Source organism: Hydractinia symbiolongicarpus, chromosome 9, assembly GCF_029227915.1.
Source record: "Hydractinia symbiolongicarpus strain clone_291-10 chromosome 9, HSymV2.1, whole genome shotgun sequence".
Taxonomy (NCBI): Eukaryota; Metazoa; Cnidaria; class Hydrozoa; order Anthoathecata; family Hydractiniidae; genus Hydractinia; species Hydractinia symbiolongicarpus.
Window position 1 is genome coordinate 11,685,765 of NC_079883.1, and position 25,342 is coordinate 11,711,106.

At 40.7% G+C, this 25,342-nt stretch overlaps 4 protein-coding genes and 18 non-coding genes across 23 annotated transcripts in view; 19 read left to right on the top strand and 3 right to left on the bottom strand.

Moving 5' to 3' along the window:
* LOC130656570 (histone H2B.3-like) overlaps positions 1-21,083 on the top strand; it is a 70,086-nt gene extending 49,003 nt beyond the window's left edge. Inside the window, exon 2 of one of the 2 annotated variants that reach the window (XM_057459461.1) lies at positions 20,589-21,083. In XM_057459461.1, coding sequence (XP_057315444.1) covers positions 20,589-20,893 — 305 coding nt within the window. In that variant the 3' untranslated portion in view covers positions 20,894-21,083. Of the gene's footprint in view, positions 1-20,455 lie in introns of those variants that run through there. The other variant, XM_057459460.1, reaches the window with a different exon arrangement.
* Positions 993-1,065, top strand: Trnar-acg (transfer RNA arginine (anticodon ACG)). Its single transcript has one exon. It is a non-coding gene; the product is annotated as a tRNA-Arg (tRNA).
* LOC130661374 (U2 spliceosomal RNA) lies at positions 1,388-1,579 on the top strand. The gene has a single exon (XR_008988566.1). It is a non-coding gene; the product is annotated as a U2 spliceosomal RNA (small nuclear RNA).
* LOC130660327 (U1 spliceosomal RNA) lies at positions 1,765-1,929 on the top strand. Its single transcript, XR_008987527.1, has one exon. It is a non-coding gene; the product is annotated as a U1 spliceosomal RNA (small nuclear RNA).
* LOC130658377 (5S ribosomal RNA) lies at positions 2,258-2,376 on the bottom strand. Its single transcript, XR_008985592.1, has one exon. It is a non-coding gene; the product is annotated as a 5S ribosomal RNA (ribosomal RNA).
* On the top strand, positions 3,183-3,658 carry LOC130656574 (histone H2B, gonadal-like). The gene has a single exon (XM_057459464.1). The coding sequence runs from the start codon at positions 3,239-3,241 to the stop codon at positions 3,641-3,643; it is 405 nt and encodes a 134-aa protein (XP_057315447.1). The 5' UTR covers positions 3,183-3,238; the 3' UTR covers positions 3,644-3,658.
* Trnar-acg (transfer RNA arginine (anticodon ACG)) lies at positions 6,845-6,917 on the top strand. Its single transcript has one exon. It is a non-coding gene; the product is annotated as a tRNA-Arg (tRNA).
* On the top strand, positions 7,240-7,431 carry LOC130661375 (U2 spliceosomal RNA). The gene has a single exon (XR_008988567.1). It is a non-coding gene; the product is annotated as a U2 spliceosomal RNA (small nuclear RNA).
* On the top strand, positions 7,617-7,781 carry LOC130660328 (U1 spliceosomal RNA). The gene has a single exon (XR_008987528.1). It is a non-coding gene; the product is annotated as a U1 spliceosomal RNA (small nuclear RNA).
* Positions 8,110-8,228, bottom strand: LOC130658378 (5S ribosomal RNA). Its single transcript, XR_008985593.1, has one exon. It is a non-coding gene; the product is annotated as a 5S ribosomal RNA (ribosomal RNA).
* Positions 9,036-9,830, top strand: LOC130656573 (histone H2B, gonadal-like). The gene has a single exon (XM_057459463.1). It carries the CDS (start codon positions 9,091-9,093, stop codon positions 9,493-9,495), a length of 405 nt encoding a protein of 134 aa, XP_057315446.1. The 5' UTR covers positions 9,036-9,090; the 3' UTR covers positions 9,496-9,830.
* Trnar-acg (transfer RNA arginine (anticodon ACG)) lies at positions 12,697-12,769 on the top strand. The gene has a single exon. It is a non-coding gene; the product is annotated as a tRNA-Arg (tRNA).
* LOC130661376 (U2 spliceosomal RNA) lies at positions 13,092-13,283 on the top strand. Its single transcript, XR_008988568.1, has one exon. It is a non-coding gene; the product is annotated as a U2 spliceosomal RNA (small nuclear RNA).
* LOC130660329 (U1 spliceosomal RNA) lies at positions 13,469-13,633 on the top strand. Its single transcript, XR_008987529.1, has one exon. It is a non-coding gene; the product is annotated as a U1 spliceosomal RNA (small nuclear RNA).
* LOC130658379 (5S ribosomal RNA) lies at positions 13,962-14,080 on the bottom strand. Its single transcript, XR_008985594.1, has one exon. It is a non-coding gene; the product is annotated as a 5S ribosomal RNA (ribosomal RNA).
* Positions 14,886-15,361, top strand: LOC130656578 (histone H2B, gonadal-like). The gene has a single exon (XM_057459468.1). The coding sequence runs from the start codon at positions 14,942-14,944 to the stop codon at positions 15,344-15,346; it is 405 nt and encodes a 134-aa protein (XP_057315451.1). The 5' UTR covers positions 14,886-14,941; the 3' UTR covers positions 15,347-15,361.
* Trnar-acg (transfer RNA arginine (anticodon ACG)) lies at positions 18,548-18,620 on the top strand. Its single transcript has one exon. It is a non-coding gene; the product is annotated as a tRNA-Arg (tRNA).
* Positions 18,943-19,134, top strand: LOC130661377 (U2 spliceosomal RNA). The gene has a single exon (XR_008988569.1). It is a non-coding gene; the product is annotated as a U2 spliceosomal RNA (small nuclear RNA).
* Positions 19,320-19,484, top strand: LOC130660330 (U1 spliceosomal RNA). The gene has a single exon (XR_008987530.1). It is a non-coding gene; the product is annotated as a U1 spliceosomal RNA (small nuclear RNA).
* Positions 21,084-24,094: 3,011 nt separating the features above from the next.
* On the top strand, positions 24,095-24,167 carry Trnar-acg (transfer RNA arginine (anticodon ACG)). The gene has a single exon. It is a non-coding gene; the product is annotated as a tRNA-Arg (tRNA).
* A 322-nt stretch (positions 24,168-24,489) lies between these two features.
* Positions 24,490-24,681, top strand: LOC130661378 (U2 spliceosomal RNA). The gene has a single exon (XR_008988571.1). It is a non-coding gene; the product is annotated as a U2 spliceosomal RNA (small nuclear RNA).
* A 185-nt stretch (positions 24,682-24,866) lies between these two features.
* Positions 24,867-25,031, top strand: LOC130660438 (U1 spliceosomal RNA). Its single transcript, XR_008987638.1, has one exon. It is a non-coding gene; the product is annotated as a U1 spliceosomal RNA (small nuclear RNA).
* Positions 25,032-25,342: the final 311 nt, after the last annotated feature.

Consider the following 25,342-nt stretch of genomic DNA (forward strand, 5'->3'; position numbering starts at 1 on the left):
TTTGCTGCTTTCTTTGGCGTGCTCTTCTTTGCTGGCTTCTTTTTTGGTGTACTTTTCTTTGCAGTAGGCTTCTTTGCCGTTGGCTTTTTTGCTGCGGCCTTTTTCTTAGGTTTTTCTTTTTTTACCTGACCTAGCTTGAATGATCCAGAAGCACCAGTGCCTTTAGTTTGAATCAAATCGCCTGATGTTACTCCTCGTTTAAGAGCCATTTTCAGATGATGATCTGAGTTTTCAGCAACTTTGTAATTTGCATGAATATATTTTGTAATAGCTTGGCGAGATGAACCACCGCGTTCCTTTAGGGTAGCGATAGCAGCCTTGATCATGTCCACATATTTAGGGTGATCAGCTGTCTTCTTTGCAGCAGGTTTCTTCTTGGGTGCGATTTTCTTTGGAGAAGCTGCTTCACTCATTTTTAATGTTTTCTTACAACAATCCAACGATAAACGATGCTTGTTATCACAGTAGAAGTATACTAAACATTACCGTGTAAATGAGATATAATTTAAGACGGTGCGAAGTATGCGGACGTAAAAGTACCACTCCCGGGAATTGATTTGGCGCGAAAACAGAAATGTGTGTTTCTGTACATCGTATAATGTCCGTTTTGGGTGCCGCGACTATGCGAAAGCATGTTAATTTTTATTTGTAGTACGACGCAATAGTCTGCAAGAGAAGCTGCTGGAGTTTGAGGTCTTCAGCATTACATCTAGTCTGTTAATTTGGGCTTCTTCCGCGCTCGTGTTAGGATTTTCATAAAGCGTTCTTTGGTTTGCGTTGCGTATGTCGGCCTACATCATCGACACGGCCTGTTTCCGGCTATTAGGAGCAATTCATATATTGGGCACTGCGTTTCGACTTTTTTATTAGACCACAGTAAAAAAATTCACTCACAGAAGTCCCTTTCTTTCATGGCTACAAACACGAAGAATTCTGTCGTAAGTAAAACGAATGCGCAAGCCAAAATGACGATGGGGCGAAGTCATAAGCATGGCCCTGTGGCCCAATGGATAAGGCATCTGACTACGAATCAGGGGATTCCAGGTTCGACTCCTGGCAGGGTCGCACTGTCGCATTTCGGCTGCATGGTCTACTGTGTAACGCGCGCGCACGTTCTGGCGTAATGCGTTGATAAACGGAATGTACGCAGACATATTGGAAAGTAATATCACGCACTTAGTATCGTCGCCTTTGTTAGCATTCATGTAAGTTACCATCCACTCGCTACAGTCTCTCTCCATCCTACGGCTAAATCAACAGCCGTGATTTTTACTATGTCGCCGTCCATCCGTACGCGGTGACAGTTGTAAGCTTTACAGTAACGTGACATGCTCCACAAGCAGTTACGGTGTGTGGACGATGCCTATCATGGCAACGCTTGTTCTTTATCGCTTCTCGGCCTAATGGCTAAGATCAAGTGTAGTATCTGTTCTTATCAGTTTAATATCTGGTAGGCCATTCTCTGAATGGTCAGTATATTAATCTGATTTTTGGCCTTGGGTCATGGAGGTGGATTCATTCACGCCGTGACCACGGGTTGCCTTGGTGTTGCACTATTACCGATGGCGGCCCACATAAGCAATAAAAGAATAATAGCAGTCCTCTTTCCGACGGCACTCTGCATAGTCTACGGCGGGAACAAAACGCGTACACTGGGGGAGAATACAGCCTATGCCCCGCGACACGGCAGTTTATAACACACTCAAGCCACAAGCATTAACAAACTTTGAAGGGTACCCTCATGCTACGGTGCAGTTCCAACTCATACTTACCTGACGGGGAAGTAAAGACTGATCAATGAGGGTTTTCTTCCAGAGTGAGGCTCTTGCATTGCACTACGCTTGGGCTGACCTCTGCGATTACTGCAAACGTCAGTAACTCGACCGTACAATTTCTGGTAGTGGGGGCCTGCGTCCGCGCTCGCCCCCTCCTTAAGTCAAAATGAATGAGCTTAGAAAAGTTGCGCGGCCAAATGTCGGTGGTGACTTAAACGCTAAGGTAAAACCTCGCTTGGCTGTTACGAAACGTGATTGCGATATAAGTCCTCGGAAGGCGGCGGAATTTTATTTTATTTGCCATTCCGTCAGGGTTATTGGATGATCGGCAATAGATCGAGTTTGTATGCATTTGAAAGCTCTTTTTTCTCGTACTATCACCTGAAAATGTCGTAGGAAAATGTCATAGGAAACACTTTCAACAACCGCCACGTTCCTTAATTGTTATAACAAGAAATATATCACAGCAAATGAAAATGAAAAGCCTACGACACCGGGAGTTCCCAGGCGGTCCCCCATCCAAGTACTATCCCGGCCCGACGATGCTTAACTTCCGTGATCAGACGAGAACGGGTGTGTTCATCGTGGTATGGCCGTAGACATTAGTAGGTGCAAATACGTGCAATTTATTTTGACGTTGTGATCAAATTTTTTTATTTAATTTCTTTGAGTTACTTAGGACAAGGCGTATGCATGGATTATCTATTAGACTTTAAGGTTATAGTTTTGTGAAAAAAACAATGTTTTTTTAAAGATGTGTGGCTATAAAAATAGCCGTTGTTTTCTGAGTGTAGCGGTTTACTTCTTCTGTCCTTTGTCGTTCTTCTTTGGGAGTAAGACAGCTTGAATGTTTGGCAAAACACCACCAGCTGCAATGGTTACACCGCTCAAAAGTTTGTTTAATTCTTCATCATTACGAACAGCCAATTGTAAATGTCTTGGAATAATCCTAGCTTTTTTGTTGTCTCTTGCTGCGTTACCAGCCAACTCCAATATCTCAGCAGATAAATATTCCAAGACGGCTGCTAAGTAAACTGGTGCTCCAGATCCAATTCGGTTAGCATAGTGCCCTCTACGAAGGAATCTATGCACTCTACCGACTGGAAATTGAAGTCCAGCTCTTGAGGATCTTGTCTTGGCTTTAGCCTTAGCTTTTCCACCTTTTCCACGTCCAGACATAACTGCGATTTGATTTGTAAGTTAATACAAAAACGTACGAATATTTAACGTAAGTGTTAACGAAATAAACTTTACTCGTTTTTTCATCATAAAAATAGGATCGAAATCATGTTTTTTTAACCAATCATAATTAAGTATTAAACAAAAGATTTTTTTTTTAACCAATTAAATTGCGTATCGGCGTTTTCGGATCGAATTCGATCCGATTTTTTTACTTATAAACAAAAAGTTTTGACTTGCAGTTTAATGCTTATTTACAAGTTAAGTAGCAAAAATTTTTAACCATGTCTGACGCAGCAGCTAAAGGAGGAAAACAGGCACCTAAAGTAGCCAAGAAAGGTGAAAAAAGAGCCGGCAAAAAAGGAGGAAAGATTGGTGGAACTGGTGAAAAGAAACGCAAGAGAAAGAGAAAGGAAAGTTATGCTATTTACATCTACAATGTTTTGAAACAAGTTCACCCAGATGTCGGAGTTTCAAGCAAAGCTATGAGCATCATGAACTCATTTGTCAACGACATCTTTGAGCGCATTGCTTCCGAAGCTTCGCGTTTGGCTCTTCAAAACAAAAAGTCGACCATCTCTTCTCGTGAAATTCAAACCGCAGTACGTCTTCTCTTGCCTGGAGAACTTGCAAAACACGCAGTCAGTGAAGGAACAAAAGCCGTCACAAAATACACAAGCAGCAAGTAAACCAACGTCTACCAAACACAAACGGTCTTTTTTAAGACCACACATCTTTAAAAAAACATTTACTTGGCGTCACTACAAGTTAACCGAAGTTAATAAAACTTCTAAATAATGTGCTTAAGAACACTAGCCTACATTTAAAATACTTCCCCATGTGTGTGTGGATTAGCTTCACTTTTCATACGTATTATTAGCTGTACTTGCAGAAAAGACAAGTACATTGATCCATGTTATTGCTTACATTTAACTTAACCCAGCTTTTCACGGAAACACTCCCAGGCAAATTAACCCTACAAAGTATTTCTAAATTTTTTTTGTGTCATATATGACATAGTATCGTATAGCAATAAATGTAACTGTGACAAGACTTTACACATTGTGTAATTTGGAAGCGTGCACAAAGTAATGTTTTAAAAGATTTGTGGCTATAAAAATAGCCGTTTTTGTTGAGCAATGACAACGCTTAACCTCCGAATCCGTAAAGAGTTCTTCCTTGACGTTTTAAGGCATAAACAACATCCATAGCGGTAACGGTCTTGCGTTTAGCGTGCTCTGTGTAGGTTACAGCATCACGAATAACATTCTCTAAGAAAACCTTCAGTACACCTCTGGTTTCCTCATAGATAAGGCCAGAGATACGTTTGACACCACCTCGTCGAGCAAGACGCCGAATAGCAGGTTTTGTGATTCCCTGAATGTTATCACGAAGAATTTTTCGGTGACGTTTAGCACCTCCTTTTCCCAATCCTTTACCTCCTTTTCCGCGTCCAAACATATTGATATAGTTGCGTACAGAACGAGTACAAAAACAACGTTTGAGTTAACAGAATTCAGACAGCTTTAAAAAGAGGCCATAAAATTACCTACTGCTCGTGGAAACACCCTAATTAACCAATAGAGTTGCGTCATTACAAAATGTTCCGAACATTTTGTACATTTTTTTAAGTAAAACTGTAGTTTTTTTAAAAATTCGTGGTCTTAATGTTTCAGTAAGGCAATAAATTTGGCATCGTTGGAATTCGCCAAACCTTCTGCTACTTACTAAAAAAAAAAAAAGTCAAAAGCTTTTGTGTATCAGAAGATACAGCCGTTTTCCCGTAGCCAAAAAACACAGATTTTATAAAAATGTTAAAGTAATGAGCGTAATGTCATTATGCAGCCAATCAGAAATTACTTTCTTAGCACCAATCAAATGGTTTGTTTTGAACCTTAGCTGTCAATCAATATGAGAAATAAAACTTTGGCGCGATAGTGCATTTTAGACCGTCTTGTGTATCCGTACTACATCGACTTCTTAAAATATGGCTCGTACAAAGCAAACTGCACGTAAATCTACTGGAGGAAAGGCTCCACGAAAACAACTCGCCACTAAAGCTGCGAGGAAAAGCGCACCAGCTACTGGAGGAGTGAAAAAACCACATCGTTACAGACCTGGTACAGTTGCTCTCAGAGAAATCAGAAGATACCAGAAGTCAACCGAGCTCTTGATCCGCAAGTTGCCTTTCCAGCGTCTTGTGCGAGAAATTGCTCAGGACTTCAAAACAGATCTGCGATTCCAGAGCACAGCCGTTATGGCTCTGCAAGAGGCTTCTGAAGCGTACCTTGTTGGCTTGTTCGAGGATACTAACTTGTGTGCCATTCACGCAAAACGAGTTACAATCATGCCTAAAGACATCCAGTTGGCAAGAAGAATTCGTGGGGAACGTGCCTAAGCATCTTACCAAACAAAAAACGGCTATTTTTATAGCCACACATCCATAAAAAATATTACGGCTAGCTTTTTATATCAAACTTTGTCCTGCTTTCTGTTTAAATTTTATGCTACATAAAAATTTTATGCTACATAAAGTTTGACAATGTTAAAAATATGAAGGGCAAGAAAAGTAAAAGCAAGAAAATAAGAAATTTAAAAACGAAAATACTTAAACTTAGGGAATCTAATCTTAAATTTACTCTTTTTTAACTGTTTAAGTGACTTAAACAAGTTTAACTTTGTACCAAGATAATGTTTTTTTGTAAATGTGTGGCTATAAAAATAGCCGTTTGTTAATGTAATAGCCAGATACACACAAATTATTTTTTTGCGGTCTTCTTTGCTGCCTTTTTGGGAGTCTTTTTGACCTTCTTTGCTGCAGGTTTTTTAGCAACAGGCTTCTTTGTGGGTTTCTTAGCTGCTGGTTTCTTAGCCGAGGCTTTCTTTGTGGCAGGCTTCTTTGCTGCTTTCTTTGGCGTGCTCTTCTTTGCTGGCTTCTTTTTTGGTGTACTTTTCTTTGCAGTAGGCTTCTTTGCCGTTGGCTTTTTTGCTGCGGCCTTTTTCTTAGGTTTTTCTTTTTTTACCTGACCTAGCTTGAATGATCCAGAAGCACCAGTGCCTTTAGTTTGAATCAAATCGCCTGATGTTACTCCTCGTTTAAGAGCCATTTTCAGATGATGATCTGAGTTTTCAGCAACTTTGTAATTTGCATGAATATATTTTGTAATAGCTTGGCGAGATGAACCACCGCGTTCCTTTAGGGTAGCGATAGCAGCCTTGATCATGTCCACATATTTAGGGTGATCAGCTGTCTTCTTTGCAGCAGGTTTCTTCTTGGGTGCGATTTTCTTTGGAGAAGCTGCTTCACTCATTTTTAATGTTTTCTTACAACAATCCAACGATAAACGATGCTTGTTATCACAGTAGAAGTATACTAAACATTACCGTGTAAATGAGATATAATTTAAGACGGTGCGAAGTATGCGGACGTAAAAGTACCACTCCCGGGAATTGATTTGGCGCGAAAACAGAAATGTGTGTTTCTGTACATCGTATAATGTCCGTTTTGGGTGCCGCGACTATGCGAAAGCATGTTAATTTTTATTTGTAGTACGACGCAATAGTCTGCAAGAGAAGCTGCTGGAGTTTGAGGTCTTCAGCATTACATCTAGTCTGTTAATTTGGGCTTCTTCCGCGCTCGTGTTAGGATTTTCATAAAGCGTTCTTTGGTTTGCGTTGCGTATGTCGGCCTACATCATCGACACGGCCTGTTTCCGGCTATTAGGAGCAATTCATATATTGGGCACTGCGTTTCGACTTTTTTATTAGACCACAGTAAAAAAATTCACTCACAGAAGTCCCTTTCTTTCATGGCTACAAACACGAAGAATTCTGTCGTAAGTAAAACGAATGCGCAAGCCAAAATGACGATGGGGCGAAGTCATAAGCATGGCCCTGTGGCCCAATGGATAAGGCATCTGACTACGAATCAGGGGATTCCAGGTTCGACTCCTGGCAGGGTCGCACTGTCGCATTTCGGCTGCATGGTCTACTGTGTAACGCGCGCGCACGTTCTGGCGTAATGCGTTGATAAACGGAATGTACGCAGACATATTGGAAAGTAATATCACGCACTTAGTATCGTCGCCTTTGTTAGCATTCATGTAAGTTACCATCCACTCGCTACAGTCGCTCTCCATCCTACGGCTAAATCAACAGCCGTGATTTTTACTATGTCGCCGTCCATCCGTACGCGGTGACAGTTGTAAGCTTTACAGTAACGTGACATGCTCCACAAGCAGTTACGGTGTGTGGACGATGCCTATCATGGCAACGCTTGTTCTTTATCGCTTCTCGGCCTAATGGCTAAGATCAAGTGTAGTATCTGTTCTTATCAGTTTAATATCTGGTAGGCCATTCTCTGAATGGTCAGTATATTAATCTGATTTTTGGCCTTGGGTCATGGAGGTGGATTCATTCACGCCGTGACCACGGGTTGCCTTGGTGTTGCACTATTACCGATGGCGGCCCACATAAGCAATAAAAGAATAATAGCAGTCCTCTTTCCGACGGCACTCTGCATAGTCTACGGCGGGAACAAAACGCGTACACTGGGGGAGAATACAGCCTATGCCCCGCGACACGGCAGTTTATAACACACTCAAGCCACAAGCATTAACAAACTTTGAAGGGTACCCTCATGCTACGGTGCAGTTCCAACTCATACTTACCTGACGGGGAAGTAAAGACTGATCAATGAGGGTTTTCTTCCAGAGTGAGGCTCTTGCATTGCACTACGCTTGGGCTGACCTCTGCGATTACTGCAAACGTCAGTAACTCGACCGTACAATTTCTGGTAGTGGGGGCCTGCGTCCGCGCTCGCCCCCTCCTTAAGTCAAAATGAATGAGCTTAGAAAAGTTGCGCGGCCAAATGTCGGTGGTGACTTAAACGCTAAGGTAAAACCTCGCTTGGCTGTTACGAAACGTGATTGCGATATAAGTCCTCGGAAGGCGGCGGAATTTTATTTTATTTGCCATTCCGTCAGGGTTATTGGATGATCGGCAATAGATCGAGTTTGTATGCATTTGAAAGCTCTTTTTTCTCGTACTATCACCTGAAAATGTCGTAGGAAAATGTCATAGGAAACACTTTCAACAACCGCCACGTTCCTTAATTGTTATAACAAGAAATATATCACAGCAAATGAAAATGAAAAGCCTACGACACCGGGAGTTCCCAGGCGGTCCCCCATCCAAGTACTATCCCGGCCCGACGATGCTTAACTTCCGTGATCAGACGAGAACGGGTGTGTTCATCGTGGTATGGCCGTAGACATTAGTAGGTGCAAATACGTGCAATTTATTTTGACGTTGTGATCAAATTTTTTTATTTAATTTCTTTGAGTTACTTAGGACAAGGCGTATGCATGGATTATCTATTAGACTTTAAGGTTATAGTTTTGTGAAAAAAACAATGTTTTTTTAAAGATGTGTGGCTATAAAAATAGCCGTTGTTTTCTGAGTGTAGCGGTTTACTTCTTCTGTCCTTTGTCGTTCTTCTTTGGGAGTAAGACAGCTTGAATGTTTGGCAAAACACCACCAGCTGCAATGGTTACACCGCTCAAAAGTTTGTTTAATTCTTCATCATTACGAACAGCCAATTGTAAATGTCTTGGAATAATCCTAGCTTTTTTGTTGTCTCTTGCTGCGTTACCAGCCAACTCCAATATCTCAGCAGATAAATATTCCAAGACGGCTGCTAAGTAAACTGGTGCTCCAGATCCAATTCGGTTAGCATAGTGCCCTCTACGAAGGAATCTATGCACTCTACCGACTGGAAATTGAAGTCCAGCTCTTGAGGATCTTGTCTTGGCTTTAGCCTTAGCTTTTCCACCTTTTCCACGTCCAGACATAACTGCGATTTGATTTGTAAGTTAATACAAAAACGTACGAATATTTAACGTAAGTGTTAACGAAATAAACTTTACTCGTTTTTTCATCATAAAAATAGGATCGAAATCATGTTTTTTTAACCAATCATAATTAAGTATTAAACAAAAGATTTTTTTTTTAACCAATTAAATTGCGTATCGGCGTTTTCGGATCGAATTCGATCCGATTTTTTTACTTATAAACAAAAAGTTTTGACTTGCAGTTTAATGCTTATTTACAAGTTAAGTAGCAAAAATTTTTAACCATGTCTGACGCAGCAGCTAAAGGAGGAAAACAGGCACCTAAAGTAGCCAAGAAAGGTGAAAAAAGAGCCGGCAAAAAAGGAGGAAAGATTGGTGGAACTGGTGAAAAGAAACGCAAGAGAAAGAGAAAGGAAAGTTATGCTATTTACATCTACAATGTTTTGAAACAAGTTCACCCAGATGTCGGAGTTTCAAGCAAAGCTATGAGCATCATGAACTCATTTGTCAACGACATCTTTGAGCGCATTGCTTCCGAAGCTTCGCGTTTGGCTCTTCAAAACAAAAAGTCGACCATCTCTTCTCGTGAAATTCAAACCGCAGTACGTCTTCTCTTGCCTGGAGAACTTGCAAAACACGCAGTCAGTGAAGGAACAAAAGCCGTCACAAAATACACAAGCAGCAAGTAAACCAACGTCTACCAAACACAAACGGTCTTTTTTAAGACCACACATCTTTAAAAAAACATTTACTTGGCGTCACTACAAGTTAACCGAAGTTAATAAAACTTCTAAATAATGTGCTTAAGAACACTAGCCTACATTTAAAATACTTCCCCATGTGTGTGTGGATTAGCTTCACTTTTCATACGTATTATTAGCTGTACTTGCAGAAAAGACAAGTACATTGATCCATGTTATTGCTTACATTTAACTTAACCCAGCTTTTCACGGAAACACTCCCAGGCATATTAACCCTACAAAGTATTTCTAAATTTTTTTTGTGTCATATATGACATAGTATCGTATAGCAATAAATGTAACTGTGACAAGACTTTACACATTGTGTAATTTGGAAGCGTGCACAAAGTAATGTTTTAAAAGATTTGTGGCTATAAAAATAGCCGTTTTTGTTGAGCAATGACAACGCTTAACCTCCGAATCCGTAAAGAGTTCTTCCTTGACGTTTTAAGGCATAAACAACATCCATAGCGGTAACGGTCTTGCGTTTAGCGTGCTCTGTGTAGGTTACAGCATCACGAATAACATTCTCTAAGAAAACCTTCAGTACACCTCTGGTTTCCTCATAGATAAGGCCAGAGATACGTTTGACACCACCTCGTCGAGCAAGACGCCGAATAGCAGGTTTTGTGATTCCCTGAATGTTATCACGAAGAATTTTTCGGTGACGTTTAGCACCTCCTTTTCCCAATCCTTTACCTCCTTTTCCGCGTCCAGACATATTGATATAGTTGCGTACAGAACGAGTACAAAAACAACGTTTGAGTTAACAGAATTCAGACAGCTTTAAAAAGAGGCCATAAAATTACCTACTGCTCGTGGAAACACCCTAATTAACCAATAGAGTTGCGTCATTACAAAATGTTCCGAACATTTTGTACATTTTTTTAAGTAAAACTGTAGTTTTTTTAAAAATTCGTGGTCTTAATGTTTCAGTAAGGCAATAAATTTGGCATCGTTGGAATTCGCCAAACCTTCTGCTACTTACTAAAAAAAAAAAAAGTCAAAAGCTTTTGTGTATCAGAAGATACAGCCGTTTTCCCGTAGCCAAAAAACACAGATTTTATAAAAATGTTAAAGTAATGAGCGTAATGTCATTATGCAGCCAATCAGAAATTACTTTCTTAGCACCAATCAAATGGTTTGTTTTGAACCTTAGCTGTCAATCAATATGAGAAATAAAACTTTGGCGCGATAGTGCATTTTAGACCGTCTTGTGTATCCGTACTACATCGACTTCTTAAAATATGGCTCGTACAAAGCAAACTGCACGTAAATCTACTGGAGGAAAGGCTCCACGAAAACAACTCGCCACTAAAGCTGCGAGGAAAAGCGCACCAGCTACTGGAGGAGTGAAAAAACCACATCGTTACAGACCTGGTACAGTTGCTCTCAGAGAAATCAGAAGATACCAGAAGTCAACCGAGCTCTTGATCCGCAAGTTGCCTTTCCAGCGTCTTGTGCGAGAAATTGCTCAGGACTTCAAAACAGATCTGCGATTCCAGAGCACAGCCGTTATGGCTCTGCAAGAGGCTTCTGAAGCGTACCTTGTTGGCTTGTTCGAGGATACTAACTTGTGTGCCATTCACGCAAAACGAGTTACAATCATGCCTAAAGACATCCAGTTGGCAAGAAGAATTCGTGGGGAACGTGCCTAAGCATCTTACCAAACAAAAAACGGCTATTTTTATAGCCACACATCCATAAAAAATATTACGGCTAGCTTTTTATATCAAACTTTGTCCTGCTTTCTGTTTAAATTTTATGCTACATAAAAATTTTATGCTACATAAAGTTTGACAATGTTAAAAATATGAAGGGCAAGAAAAGTAAAAGCAAGAAAATAAGAAATTTAAAAACGAAAATACTTAAACTTAGGGAATCTAATCTTAAATTTACTCTTTTTTAACTGTTTAAGTGACTTAAACAAGTTTAACTTTGTACCAAGATAATGTTTTTTTGTAAATGTGTGGCTATAAAAATAGCCGTTTGTTAATGTAATAGCCAGATACACACAAATTATTTTTTTGCGGTCTTCTTTGCTGCCTTTTTGGGAGTCTTTTTGACCTTCTTTGCTGCAGGTTTTTTAGCAACAGGCTTCTTTGTGGGTTTCTTAGCTGCTGGTTTCTTAGCCGAGGCTTTCTTTGTGGCAGGCTTCTTTGCTGCTTTCTTTGGCGTGCTCTTCTTTGCTGGCTTCTTTTTTGGTGTACTTTTCTTTGCAGTAGGCTTCTTTGCCGTTGGCTTTTTTGCTGCGGCCTTTTTCTTAGGTTTTTCTTTTTTTACCTGACCTAGCTTGAATGATCCAGAAGCACCAGTGCCTTTAGTTTGAATCAAATCGCCTGATGTTACTCCTCGTTTAAGAGCCATTTTCAGATGATGATCTGAGTTTTCAGCAACTTTGTAATTTGCATGAATATATTTTGTAATAGCTTGGCGAGATGAACCACCGCGTTCCTTTAGGGTAGCGATAGCAGCCTTGATCATGTCCACATATTTAGGGTGATCAGCTGTCTTCTTTGCAGCAGGTTTCTTCTTGGGTGCGATTTTCTTTGGAGAAGCTGCTTCACTCATTTTTAATGTTTTCTTACAACAATCCAACGATAAACGATGCTTGTTATCACAGTAGAAGTATACTAAACATTACCGTGTAAATGAGATATAATTTAAGACGGTGCGAAGTATGCGGACGTAAAAGTACCACTCCCGGGAATTGATTTGGCGCGAAAACAGAAATGTGTGTTTCTGTACATCGTATAATGTCCGTTTTGGGTGCCGCGACTATGCGAAAGCATGTTAATTTTTATTTGTAGTACGACGCAATAGTCTGCAAGAAAAGCTGCTGGAGTTTGAGGTCTTCAGCATTACATCTAGTCTGTTAATTTGGGCTTCTTCCGCGCTCGTGTTAGGATTTTCATAAAGCGTTCTTTGGTTTGCGTTGCGTATGTCGGCCTACATCATCGACACGGCCTGTTTCCGGCTATTAGGAGCAATTCATATATTGGGCACTGCGTTTCGACTTTTTTATTAGACCACAGTAAAAAAATTCACTCACAGAAGTCCCTTTCTTTCATGGCTACAAACACGAAGAATTCTGTCGTAAGTAAAACGAATGCGCAAGCCAAAATGACGATGGGGCGAAGTCATAAGCATGGCCCTGTGGCCCAATGGATAAGGCATCTGACTACGAATCAGGGGATTCCAGGTTCGACTCCTGGCAGGGTCGCACTGTCGCATTTCGGCTGCATGGTCTACTGTGTAACGCGCGCGCACGTTCTGGCGTAATGCGTTGATAAACGGAATGTACGCAGACATATTGGAAAGTAATATCACGCACTTAGTATCGTCGCCTTTGTTAGCATTCATGTAAGTTACCATCCACTCGCTACAGTCGCTCTCCATCCTACGGCTAAATCAACAGCCGTGATTTTTACTATGTCGCCGTCCATCCGTACGCGGTGACAGTTGTAAGCTTTACAGTAACGTGACATGCTCCACAAGCAGTTACGGTGTGTGGACGATGCCTATCATGGCAACGCTTGTTCTTTATCGCTTCTCGGCCTAATGGCTAAGATCAAGTGTAGTATCTGTTCTTATCAGTTTAATATCTGGTAGGCCATTCTCTGAATGGTCAGTATATTAATCTGATTTTTGGCCTTGGGTCATGGAGGTGGATTCATTCACGCCGTGACCACGGGTTGCCTTGGTGTTGCACTATTACCGATGGCGGCCCACATAAGCAATAAAAGAATAATAGCAGTCCTCTTTCCGACGGCACTCTGCATAGTCTACGGCGGGAACAAAACGCGTACACTGGGGGAGAATACAGCCTATGCCCCGCGACACGGCAGTTTATAACACACTCAAGCCACAAGCATTAACAAACTTTGAAGGGTACCCTCATGCTACGGTGCAGTTCCAACTCATACTTACCTGACGGGGAAGTAAAGACTGATCAATGAGGGTTTTCTTCCAGAGTGAGGCTCTTGCATTGCACTACGCTTGGGCTGACCTCTGCGATTACTGCAAACGTCAGTAACTCGACCGTACAATTTCTGGTAGTGGGGGCCTGCGTCCGCGCTCGCCCCCTCCTTAAGTCAAAATGAATGAGCTTAGAAAAGTTGCGCGGCCAAATGTCGGTGGTGACTTAAACGCTAAGTTAAAACCTCGCTTGGCTGTTACGAAACGTGATTGCGATATAAGTCCTCGGAAGGCGGCGGAATTTTATTTTATTTGCCATTCCGTCAGGGTTATTGGATGATCGGCAATAGATCGAGTTTGTATGCATTTGAAAGCTCTTTTTTCTCGTACTATCACCTGAAAATGTCGTAGGAAAATGTCATAGGAAACACTTTCAACAACCGCCACGTTCCTTAATTGTTATAACAAGAAATATATCACAGCAAATGAAAATGAAAAGCCTACGACACCGGGAGTTCCCAGGCGGTCCCCCATCCAAGTACTATCCCGGCCCGACGATGCTTAACTTCCGTGATCAGACGAGAACGGGTGTGTTCATCGTGGTATGGCCGTAGACATTAGTAGGTGCAAATACGTGCAATTTATTTTGACGTTGTGATCAAATTTTTTTATTTAATTTCTTTGAGTTACTTAGGACAAGGCGTATGCATGGATTATCTATTAGACTTTAAGGTTATAGTTTTGTGAAAAAACAATGTTTTTTTAAAGATGTGTGGCTATAAAAATAGCCGTTGTTTTCTGAGTGTAGCGGTTTACTTCTTCTGTCCTTTGTCGTTCTTCTTTGGGAGTAAGACAGCTTGAATGTTTGGCAAAACACCACCAGCTGCAATGGTTACACCGCTCAAAAGTTTGTTTAATTCTTCATCATTACGAACAGCCAATTGTAAATGTCTTGGAATAATCCTAGCTTTTTTGTTGTCTCTTGCTGCGTTACCAGCCAACTCCAATATCTCAGCAGATAAATATTCCAAGACGGCTGCTAAGTAAACTGGTGCTCCAGATCCAATTCGGTTAGCATAGTGCCCTCTACGAAGGAATCTATGCACTCTACCGACTGGAAATTGAAGTCCAGCTCTTGAGGATCTTGTCTTGGCTTTAGCCTTAGCTTTTCCACCTTTTCCACGTCCAGACATAACTGCGATTTGATTTGTAAGTTAATACAAAAACGTACGAATATTTAACGTAAGTGTTAACGAAATAAACTTTACTCGTTTTTTCATCATAAAAATAGGATCGAAATCATGTTTTTTTAACCAATCATAATTAAGTATTAAACAAAAGATTTTTTTTTTAACCAATTAAATTGCGTATCGGCGTTTTCGGATCGAATTCGATCCGATTTTTTTACTTATAAACAAAAAGTTTTGACTTGCAGTTTAATGCTTATTTACAAGTTAAGTAGCAAAAATTTTTAACCATGTCTGACGCAGCAGCTAAAGGAGGAAAACAGGCACCTAAAGTAGCCAAGAAAGGTGAAAAAAGAGCCGGCAAAAAAGGAGGAAAGATTGGTGGAACTGGTGAAAAGAAACGCAAGAGAAAGAGAAAGGAAAGTTATGCTATTTACATCTACAATGTTTTGAAACAAGTTCACCCAGATGTCGGAGTTTCAAGCAAAGCTATGAGCATCATGAACTCATTTGTCAACGACATCTTTGAGCGCATTGCTTCCGAAGCTTCGCGTTTGGCTCTTCAAAACAAAAAGTCGACCATCTCTTCTCGTGAAATTCAAACCGCAGTACGTCTTCTCTTGCCTGGAGAACTTGCAAAACACGCAGTCAGTGAAGGAACAAAAGCCGTCACAAAATACACAAGCAGCAAGTAAACCAACGTCTACCAAACACAAACGGTCTTTTTTAAGACCACACATCTTTAAAAAAACATTTACTTGGCGTCACTACAAGTTAACCGAAGTTAATAAAACTTCTAAATAATGTGCTTAAGAACACTAGCCTACATTTAAAATACTTCCCCATGTGTGTGTGGATTAGCTTCACTTTTCATACGTATTATTAGCTGTACTTGCAGAAAAGACAAGTACATTGATCCATGTTATTGCTTACATTTAACTTAACCCAGCTTTTCACGGAAACACTCCCAGGCAAATTAACCCTACAAAGTATTTCTAAATTTTTTTTGTGTCATATATGACATAGTATCGTATAGCAATAAATGTAACTGTGACAAGACTTTACACATTGTGTAATTTGGAAGCGTGCACAAAGTAATGTTTTAAAAGATTTGTGGCTATAAAAATAGCCGTTTTTGTTGAGCAATGACAACGCTTAACCTCCGAATCCGTAAAGAGTTCTTCCTTGACGTTTTAAGGCATAAACAACATCCATAGCGGTAACGGTCTTGCGTTTAGCGTGCTCTGTGTAGGTTACAGCATCACGAATAACATTCTCTAAGAAAACCTTCAGTACACCTCTGGTTTCCTCATAGATAAGGCCAGAGATACGTTTGACACCACCTCGTCGAGCAAGACGCCGAATAGCAGGTTTTGTGATTCCCTGAATGTTATCACGAAGAATTTTTCGGTGACGTTTAGCACCTCCTTTTCCCAATCCTTTACCTCCTTTTCCGCGTCCAGACATATTGATATAGTTGCGTACAGAACGAGTACAAAAACAACGTTTGAGTTAACAGAATTCAGACAGCTTTAAAAAGAGGCCATAAAATTACCTACTGCTCGTGGAAACACCCTAATTAACCAATAGAGTTGCGTCATTACAAAATGTTCCGAACATTTTGTACATTTTTTTAAGTAAAACTGTAGTTTTTTTAAAAATTCGTGGTCTTAATGTTTCAGTAAGGCAATAAATTTGGCATCGTTGGAATTCGCCAAACCTTCTGCTACTTACTAAAAAAAAAAAAAGTCAAAAGCTTTTGTGTATCAGAAGATACAGCCGTTTTCCCGTAGCCAAAAAACACAGATTTTATAAAAATGTTAAAGTAATGAGCGTAATGTCATTATGCAGCCAATCAGAAATTACTTTCTTAGCACCAATCAAATGGTTTGTTTTGAACCTTAGCTGTCAATCAATATGAGAAATAAAACTTTGGCGCGATAGTGCATTTTAGACCGTCTTGTGTATCCGTACTACATCGACTTCTTAAAATATGGCTCGTACAAAGCAAACTGCACGTAAATCTACTGGAGGAAAGGCTCCACGAAAACAACTCGCCACTAAAGCTGCGAGGAAAAGCGCACCAGCTACTGGAGGAGTGAAAAAACCACATCGTTACAGACCTGGTACAGTTGCTCTCAGAGAAATCAGAAGATACCAGAAGTCAACCGAGCTCTTGATCCGCAAGTTGCCTTTCCAGCGTCTTGTGCGAGAAATTGCTCAGGACTTCAAAACAGATCTGCGATTCCAGAGCACAGCCGTTATGGCTCTGCAAGAGGCTTCTGAAGCGTACCTTGTTGGCTTGTTCGAGGATACTAACTTGTGTGCCATTCACGCAAAACGAGTTACAATCATGCCTAAAGACATCCAGTTGGCAAGAAGAATTCGTGGGGAACGTGCCTAAGCATCTTACCAAACAAAAAACGGCTATTTTTATAGCCACACATCCATAAAAAATATTACGGCTAGCTTTTTATATCAAACTTTGTCCTGCTTTCTGTTTAAATTTTATGCTACATAAAAATTTTATGCTACATAAAGTTTGACAATGTTAAAAATATGAAGGGCAAGAAAAGTAAAAGCAAGAAAATAAGAAATTTAAAAACGAAAATACTTAAACTTAGGGAATCTAATCTTAAATTTACTCTTTTTTAACTGTTTAAGTGACTTAAACAAGTTTAACTTTGTACCAAGATAATGTTTTTTTGTAAATGTGTGGCTATAAAAATAGCCGTTTGTTAATGTAATAGCCAGATACACACAAATTATTTTTTTGCGGTCTTCTTTGCTGCCTTTTTGGGAGTCTTTTTGACCTTCTTTGCTGCAGGTTTTTTAGCAACAGGCTTCTTTGTGGGTTTCTTAGCTGCTGGTTTCTTAGCCGAGGCTTTCTTTGTGGCAGGCTTCTTTGCTGCTTTCTTTGGCGTGCTCTTCTTTGCTGGCTTCTTTTTTGGTGTACTTTTCTTTGCAGTAGGCTTCTTTGCCGTTGGCTTTTTTGCTGCGGCCTTTTTCTTAGGTTTTTCTTTTTTTACCTGACCTAGCTTGAATGATCCAGAAGCACCAGTGCCTTTAGTTTGAATCAAATCGCCTGATGTTACTCCTCGTTTAAGAGCCATTTTCAGATGATGATCTGAGTTTTCAGCAACTTTGTAATTTGCATGAATATATTTTGTAATAGCTTGGCGAGATGAACCACCGCGTTCCTTTAGGGTAGCGATAGCAGCCTTGATCATGTCCACATATTTAGGGTGATCAGCTGTCTTCTTTGCAGCAGGTTTCTTCTTGGGTGCGATTTTCTTTGGAGAAGCTGCTTCACTCATTTTTAATGTTTTCTTACAACAATCCAACGATAAACGATGCTTGTTATCACAGTAGAAGTATACTAAACATTACCGTGTAAATGAGATATAATTTAAGACGGTGCGAAGTATGCGGACGTAAAAGTACCACTCCCGGGAATTGATTTGGCGCGAAAACAGAAATGTGTGTTTCTGTACATCGTATAATGTCCGTTTTGGGTGCCGCGACTATGCGAAAGCATGTTAATTTTTATTTGTAGTACGACGCAATAGTCTGCAAGAGAAGCTGCTGGAGTTTGAGGTCTTCAGCATTACATCTAGTCTGTTAATTTGGGCTTCTTCCGCGCTCGTGTTAGGATTTTCATAAAGCGTTCTTTGGTTTGCGTTGCGTATGTCGGCCTACATCATCGACACGGCCTGTTTCCGGCTATTAGGAGCAATTCATATATTGGGCACTGCGTTTCGACTTTTTTATTAGACCACAGTAAAAAAATTCACTCACAGAAGTCCCTTTCTTTCATGGCTACAAACACGAAGAATTCTGTCGTAAGTAAAACGAATGCGCAAGCCAAAATGACGATGGGGCGAAGTCATAAGCATGGCCCTGTGGCCCAATGGATAAGGCATCTGACTACGAATCAGGGGATTCCAGGTTCGACTCCTGGCAGGGTCGCACTGTCGCATTTCGGCTGCATGGTCTACTGTGTAACGCGCGCGCACGTTCTGGCGTAATGCGTTGATAAACGGAATGTACGCAGACATATTGGAAAGTAATATCACGCACTTAGTATCGTCGCCTTTGTTAGCATTCATGTAAGTTACCATCCACTCGCTACAGTCGCTCTCCATCCTACGGCTAAATCAACAGCCGTGATTTTTACTATGTCGCCGTCCATCCGTACGCGGTGACAGTTGTAAGCTTTACAGTAACGTGACATGCTCCACAAGCAGTTACGGTGTGTGGACGATGCCTATCATGGCAACGCTTGTTCTTTATCGCTTCTCGGCCTAATGGCTAAGATCAAGTGTAGTATCTGTTCTTATCAGTTTAATATCTGGTAGGCCATTCTCTGAATGGTCAGTATATTAATCTGATTTTTGGCCTTGGGTCATGGAGGTGGATTCATTCACGCCGTGACCACGGGTTGCCTTGGTGTTGCACTATTACCGATGGCGGCCCACATAAGCAATAAAAGAATAATAGCAGTCCTCTTTCCGACGGCACTCTGCATAGTCTACGGCGGGAACAAAACGCGTACACTGGGGGAGAATACAGCCTATGCCCCGCGACACGGCAGTTTATAACACACTCAAGCCACAAGCATTAACAAACTTTGAAGGGTACCCTCATGCTACGGTGCAGTTCCAACTCATACTTACCTGACGGGGAAGTAAAGACTGATCAATGAGGGTTTTCTTCCAGAGTGAGGCTCTTGCATTGCACTACGCTTGGGCTGACCTCTGCGATTACTGCAAACGTCAGTAACTCGACCGTACAATTTCTGGTAGTGGGGGCCTGCGTCCGCGCTCGCCCCCTCCTTAAGTCAAAATGAATGAGCTTAGAAAAGTTGCGCGGCCAAATGTCGGTGGTGACTTAAACGCTAAGGTAAAACCTCGCTTGGCTGTTACGAAACGTGATTGCGATATAAGTCCTCGGAAGGCGGCGGAATTTTATTTTATTTGCCATTCCGTCAGGGTTATTGGATGATCGGCAATAGATCGAGTTTGTATGCATTTGAAAGCTCTTTTTTCTCGTACTATCACCTGAAAATGTCGTAGGAAAATGTCATAGGAAACACTTTCAACAACCGCCACGTTCCTTAATTGTTATAACAAGAAATATATCATATATATGTTGTTTTCTGAGTGTAGCGGTTTACTTCTTCTGTCCTTTGTCGTTCTTCTTTGGGAGTAAGACAGCTTGAATGTTTGGCAAAACACCACCAGCTGCAATGGTTACACCGCTCAAAAGTTTGTTTAATTCTTCATCATTACGAACAGCCAATTGTAAATGTCTTGGAATAATCCTAGCTTTTTTGTTGTCTCTTGCTGCGTTACCAGCCAACTCCAATATCTCAGCAGATAAATATTCCAAGACGGCTGCTAAGTAAACTGGTGCTCCAGATCCAATTCGGTTAGCACAGTGCCCTCTACGAAGGAATCTATGCACTCTACCGACTGGAAATTGAAGTCCAGCTCTTGAGGATCTTGTCTTGGCTTTAGCCTTAGCTTTTCCACCTTTTCCACGTCCAGACATAACTGCGATTTGATTTGTAAGTTAATACAAAAACGTACGAATATTTAACGTAAGTGTTAACGAAATAAACTTTACTCGTTTTTTCATCATAAAAATAGGATCGAAATCATGTTTTTTTAACCAATCATAATTAAGTATTAAACAAAAGATTTTTTTTTTAACCAATTAAATTGCGTATCGGCGTTTTCGGATCGAATTCGATCCGATTTTTTTACTTATAAACAAAAAGTTTTGACTTGCAGTTTAATGCTTATTTACAAGTTAAGTAGCAAAAATTTTTAACCATGTCTGACGCAGCAGCTAAAGGAGGAAAACAGGCACCTAAAGTAGCCAAGAAAGGTGAAAAAAGAGCCGGCAAAAAAGGAGGAAAGATTGGTGGAACAGGTGAAAAGAAACGCAAGAGAAAGAGAAAGGAAAGTTATGCTATTTACATCTACAATGTTTTGAAACAAGTTCACCCAGATGTCGGAGTTTCAAGCAAAGCTATGAGCATCATGAACTCATTTGTCAACGACATCTTTGAGCGCATTGCTTCCGAAGCTTCGCGTTTGGCTCTTCAAAACAAAAAGTCGACCATCTCTTCTCGTGAAATTCAAACCGCAGTACGTCTTCTCTTGCCTGGAGAACTTGCAAAACACGCAGTCAGTGAAGGAACAAAAGCCGTCACAAAATACACAAGCAGCAAGTAAACCAACGTCTACCAAACACAAACGGTCTTTTTTAAGACCACACATCTTTAAAAAAACATTTACTTGGCGTCACTACAAGTTAACCGAAGTTAATAAAACTTCTAAATAATGTGCTTAAGAACACTAGCCTACATTTAAAATACTTCCCCATGTGTGTGTGGATTAGCTTCACTTTTCATACGTATTATTAGCTGTACTTGCAGAAAAGACAAGTACATTGATCCATGTTATTGCTTACATTTAACTTAACCCAGCTTTTCACGGAAACACTCCCAGGCAAATTAACCCTACAAAGTATTTCTAAATTTTTTTTGTGTCATATATGACATAGTATCGTATAGCAATAAATGTAACTGTGACAAGACTTTACACATTGTGTAATTTGGAAGCGTGCACAAAGTAATGTTTTAAAAGATTTGTGGCTATAAAAATAGCCGTTTTTGTTGAGCAATGACAACGCTTAACCTCCGAATCCGTAAAGAGTTCTTCCTTGACGTTTTAAGGCATAAACAACATCCATAGCGGTAACGGTCTTGCGTTTAGCGTGCTCTGTGTAGGTTACAGCATCACGAATAACATTCTCTAAGAAAACCTTCAGTACACCTCTGGTTTCCTCATAGATAAGGCCAGAGATACGTTTGACACCACCTCGTCGAGCAAGACGCCGAATAGCAGGTTTTGTGATTCCCTGAATGTTATCACGAAGAATTTTTCGGTGACGTTTAGCACCTCCTTTTCCCAATCCTTTACCTCCTTTTCCGCGTCCAGACATATTGATATAGTTGCGTACAGAACGAGTACAAAAACAACGTTTGAGTTAACAGAATTCAGACAGCTTTAAAAAGAGGCCATAAAATTACCTACTGCTCGTGGAAACACCCTAATTAACCAATAGAGTTGCGTCATTACAAAATGTTCCGAACATTTTGTACATTTTTTTAAGTAAAACTGTAGTTTTTTTAAAAATTCGTGGTCTTAATGTTTCAGTAAGGCAATAAATTTGGCATCGTTGGAATTCGCCAAACCTTCTGCTACTTACTAAAAAAAAAAAAAGTCAAAAGCTTTTGTGTATCAGAAGATACAGCCGTTTTCCCGTAGCCAAAAAACACAGATTTTATAAAAATGTTAAAGTAATGAGCGTAATGTCATTATGCAGCCAATCAGAAATTACTTTCTTAGCACCAATCAAATGGTTTGTTTTGAACCTTAGCTGTCAATCAATATGAGAAATAAAACTTTGGCGCGATAGTGCATTTTAGACCGTCTTGTGTATCCGTACTACATCGACTTCTTAAAATATGGCTCGTACAAAGCAAACTGCACGTAAATCTACTGGAGGAAAGGCTCCACGAAAACAACTCGCCACTAAAGCTGCGAGGAAAAGCGCACCAGCTACTGGAGGAGTGAAAAAACCACATCGTTACAGACCTGGTACAGTTGCTCTCAGAGAAATCAGAAGATACCAGAAGTCAACCGAGCTCTTGATCCGCAAGTTGCCTTTCCAGCGTCTTGTGCGAGAAATTGCTCAGGACTTCAAAACAGATCTGCGATTCCAGAGCACAGCCGTTATGGCTCTGCAAGAGGCTTCTGAAGCGTACCTTGTTGGCTTGTTCGAGGATACTAACTTGTGTGCCATTCACGCAAAACGAGTTACAATCATGCCTAAAGACATCCAGTTGGCAAGAAGAATTCGTGGGGAACGTGCCTAAGCATCTTACCAAACAAAAAACGGCTATTTTTATAGCCACACATCCATAAAAAATATTACGGCTAGCTTTTTATATCAAACTTTGTCCTGCTTTCTGTTTAAATTTTATGCTACATAAAAATTTTATGCTACATAAAGTTTGACAATGTTAAAAATATGAAGGGCAAGAAAAGTAAAAGCAAGAAAATAAGAAATTTAAAAACGAAAATACTTAAACTTAGGGAATCTAATCTTAAATTTACTCTTTTTTAACTGTTTAAGTGACTTAAACAAGTTTAACTTTGTACCAAGATAATGTTTTTTTGTAAATGTGTGGCTATAAAAATAGCCGTTTGTTAATGTAATAGCCAGATACACACAAATTATTTTTTTGCGGTCTTCTTTGCTGCCTTTTTGGGAGTCTTTTTGACCTTCTTTGCTGCAGGTTTTTTAGCAACAGGCTTCTTTGTGGGTTTCTTAGCTGCTGGTTTCTTAGCCGAGGCTTTCTTTGTGGCAGGCTTCTTTGCTGCTTTCTTTGGCGTGCTCTTCTTTGCTGGCTTCTTTTTTGGTGTACTTTTCTTTGCAGTAGGCTTCTTTGCCGTTGGCTTTTTTGCTGCGGCCTTTTTCTTAGGTTTTTCTTTTTTTACCTGACCTAGCTTGAATGATCCAGAAGCACCAGTGCCTTTAGTTTGAATCAAATCGCCTGATGTTACTCCTCGTTTAAGAGCCATTTTCAGATGATGATCTGAGTTTTCAGCAACTTTGTAATTTGCATGAATATATTTTGTAATAGCTTGGCGAGATGAACCACCGCGTTCCTTTAGGGTAGCGATAGCAGCCTTGATCATGTCCACATATTTAGGGTGATCAGCTGTCTTCTTTGCAGCAGGTTTCTTCTTGGGTGCGATTTTCTTTGGAGAAGCTGCTTCACTCATTTTTAATGTTTTCTTACAACAATCCAACGATAAACGATGCTTGTTATCACAGTAGAAGTATACTAAACATTACCGTGTAAATGAGATATAATTTAAGACGGTGCGAAGTATGCGGACGTAAAAGTACCACTCCCGGGAATTGATTTGGCGCGAAAACAGAAATGTGTGTTTCTGTACATCGTATAATGTCCGTTTTGGGTGCCGCGACTATGCGAAAGCATGTTAATTTTTATTTGTAGTACGACGCAATAGTCTGCAAGAGAAGCTGCTGGAGTTTGAGGTCTTCAGCATTACATCTAGTCTGTTAATTTGGGCTTCTTCCGCGCTCGTGTTAGGATTTTCATAAAGCGTTCTTTGGTTTGCGTTGCGTATGTCGGCCTACATCATCGACACGGCCTGTTTCCGGCTATTAGGAGCAATTCATATATTGGGCACTGCGTTTCGACTTTTTTATTAGACCACAGTAAAAAAATTCACTCACAGAAGTCCCTTTCTTTCATGGCTACAAACACGAAGAATTCTGTCGTAAGTAAAACGAATGCGCAAGCCAAAATGACGATGGGGCGAAGTCATAAGCATGGCCCTGTGGCCCAATGGATAAGGCATCTGACTACGAATCAGGGGATTCCAGGTTCGACTCCTGGCAGGGTCGCACTGTCGCATTTCGGCTGCATGGTCTACTGTGTAACGCGCGCGCACGTTCTGGCGTAATGCGTTGATAAACGGAATGTACGCAGACATATTGGAAAGTAATATCACGCACTTAGTATCGTCGCCTTTGTTAGCATTCATGTAAGTTACCATCCACTCGCTACAGTCGCTCTCCATCCTACGGCTAAATCAACAGCCGTGATTTTTACTATGTCGCCGTCCATCCGTACGCGGTGACAGTTGTAAGCTTTACAGTAACGTGACATGCTCCACAAGCAGTTACGGTGTGTGGACGATGCCTATCATGGCAACGCTTGTTCTTTATCGCTTCTCGGCCTAATGGCTAAGATCAAGTGTAGTATCTGTTCTTATCAGTTTAATATCTGGTAGGCCATTCTCTGAATGGTCAGTATATTAATCTGATTTTTGGCCTTGGGTCATGGAGGTGGATTCATTCACGCCGTGACCACGGGTTGCCTTGGTGTTGCACTATTACCGATGGCGGCCCACATAAGCAATAAAAGAATAATAGCAGTCCTCTTTCCGACGGCACTCTGCATAGTCTACGGCGGGAACAAAACGCGTACACTGGGGGAGAATACAGCCTATGCCCCGCGACACGGCAGTTTATAACACACTCAAGCCACAAGCATTAACAAACTTTGAAGGGTACCCTCATGCTACGGTGCAGTTCCAACTCCTACTTACCTGACGGGGAAGTAAAGACTGATCAATGAGGGTTTTCTTCCAGAGTGAGGCTCTTGCATTGCACTACGCTTGGGCTGACCTCTGCGATTACTGCAAACGTCAGTAACTCGACCGTACAATTTCTGGTAGTGGGGGCCTGCGTCCGCGCTCGCCCCCTCCTTAAGTCAAAATGAATGAGCTTAGAAAAGTTGCGCGGCCAAATGTCGGTGGTGACTTAAACGCTAAGGTAAAACCTCGCTTGGCTGTTACGAAACGTGATTGCGATATAAGTCCTCGGAAGGCGGCGGAATTTTATTTTATTTGCCATTCCGTCAGGGTTATTGGATGATCGGCAATAGATCGAGTTTGTATGCATTTGAAAGCTCTTTTTTCTCGTACTATCACCTGAAAATGTCGTAGGAAAATGTCATAGGAAACACTTTCAACAACCGCCACGTTCCTTAATTGTTATAACAAGAAATATATCAC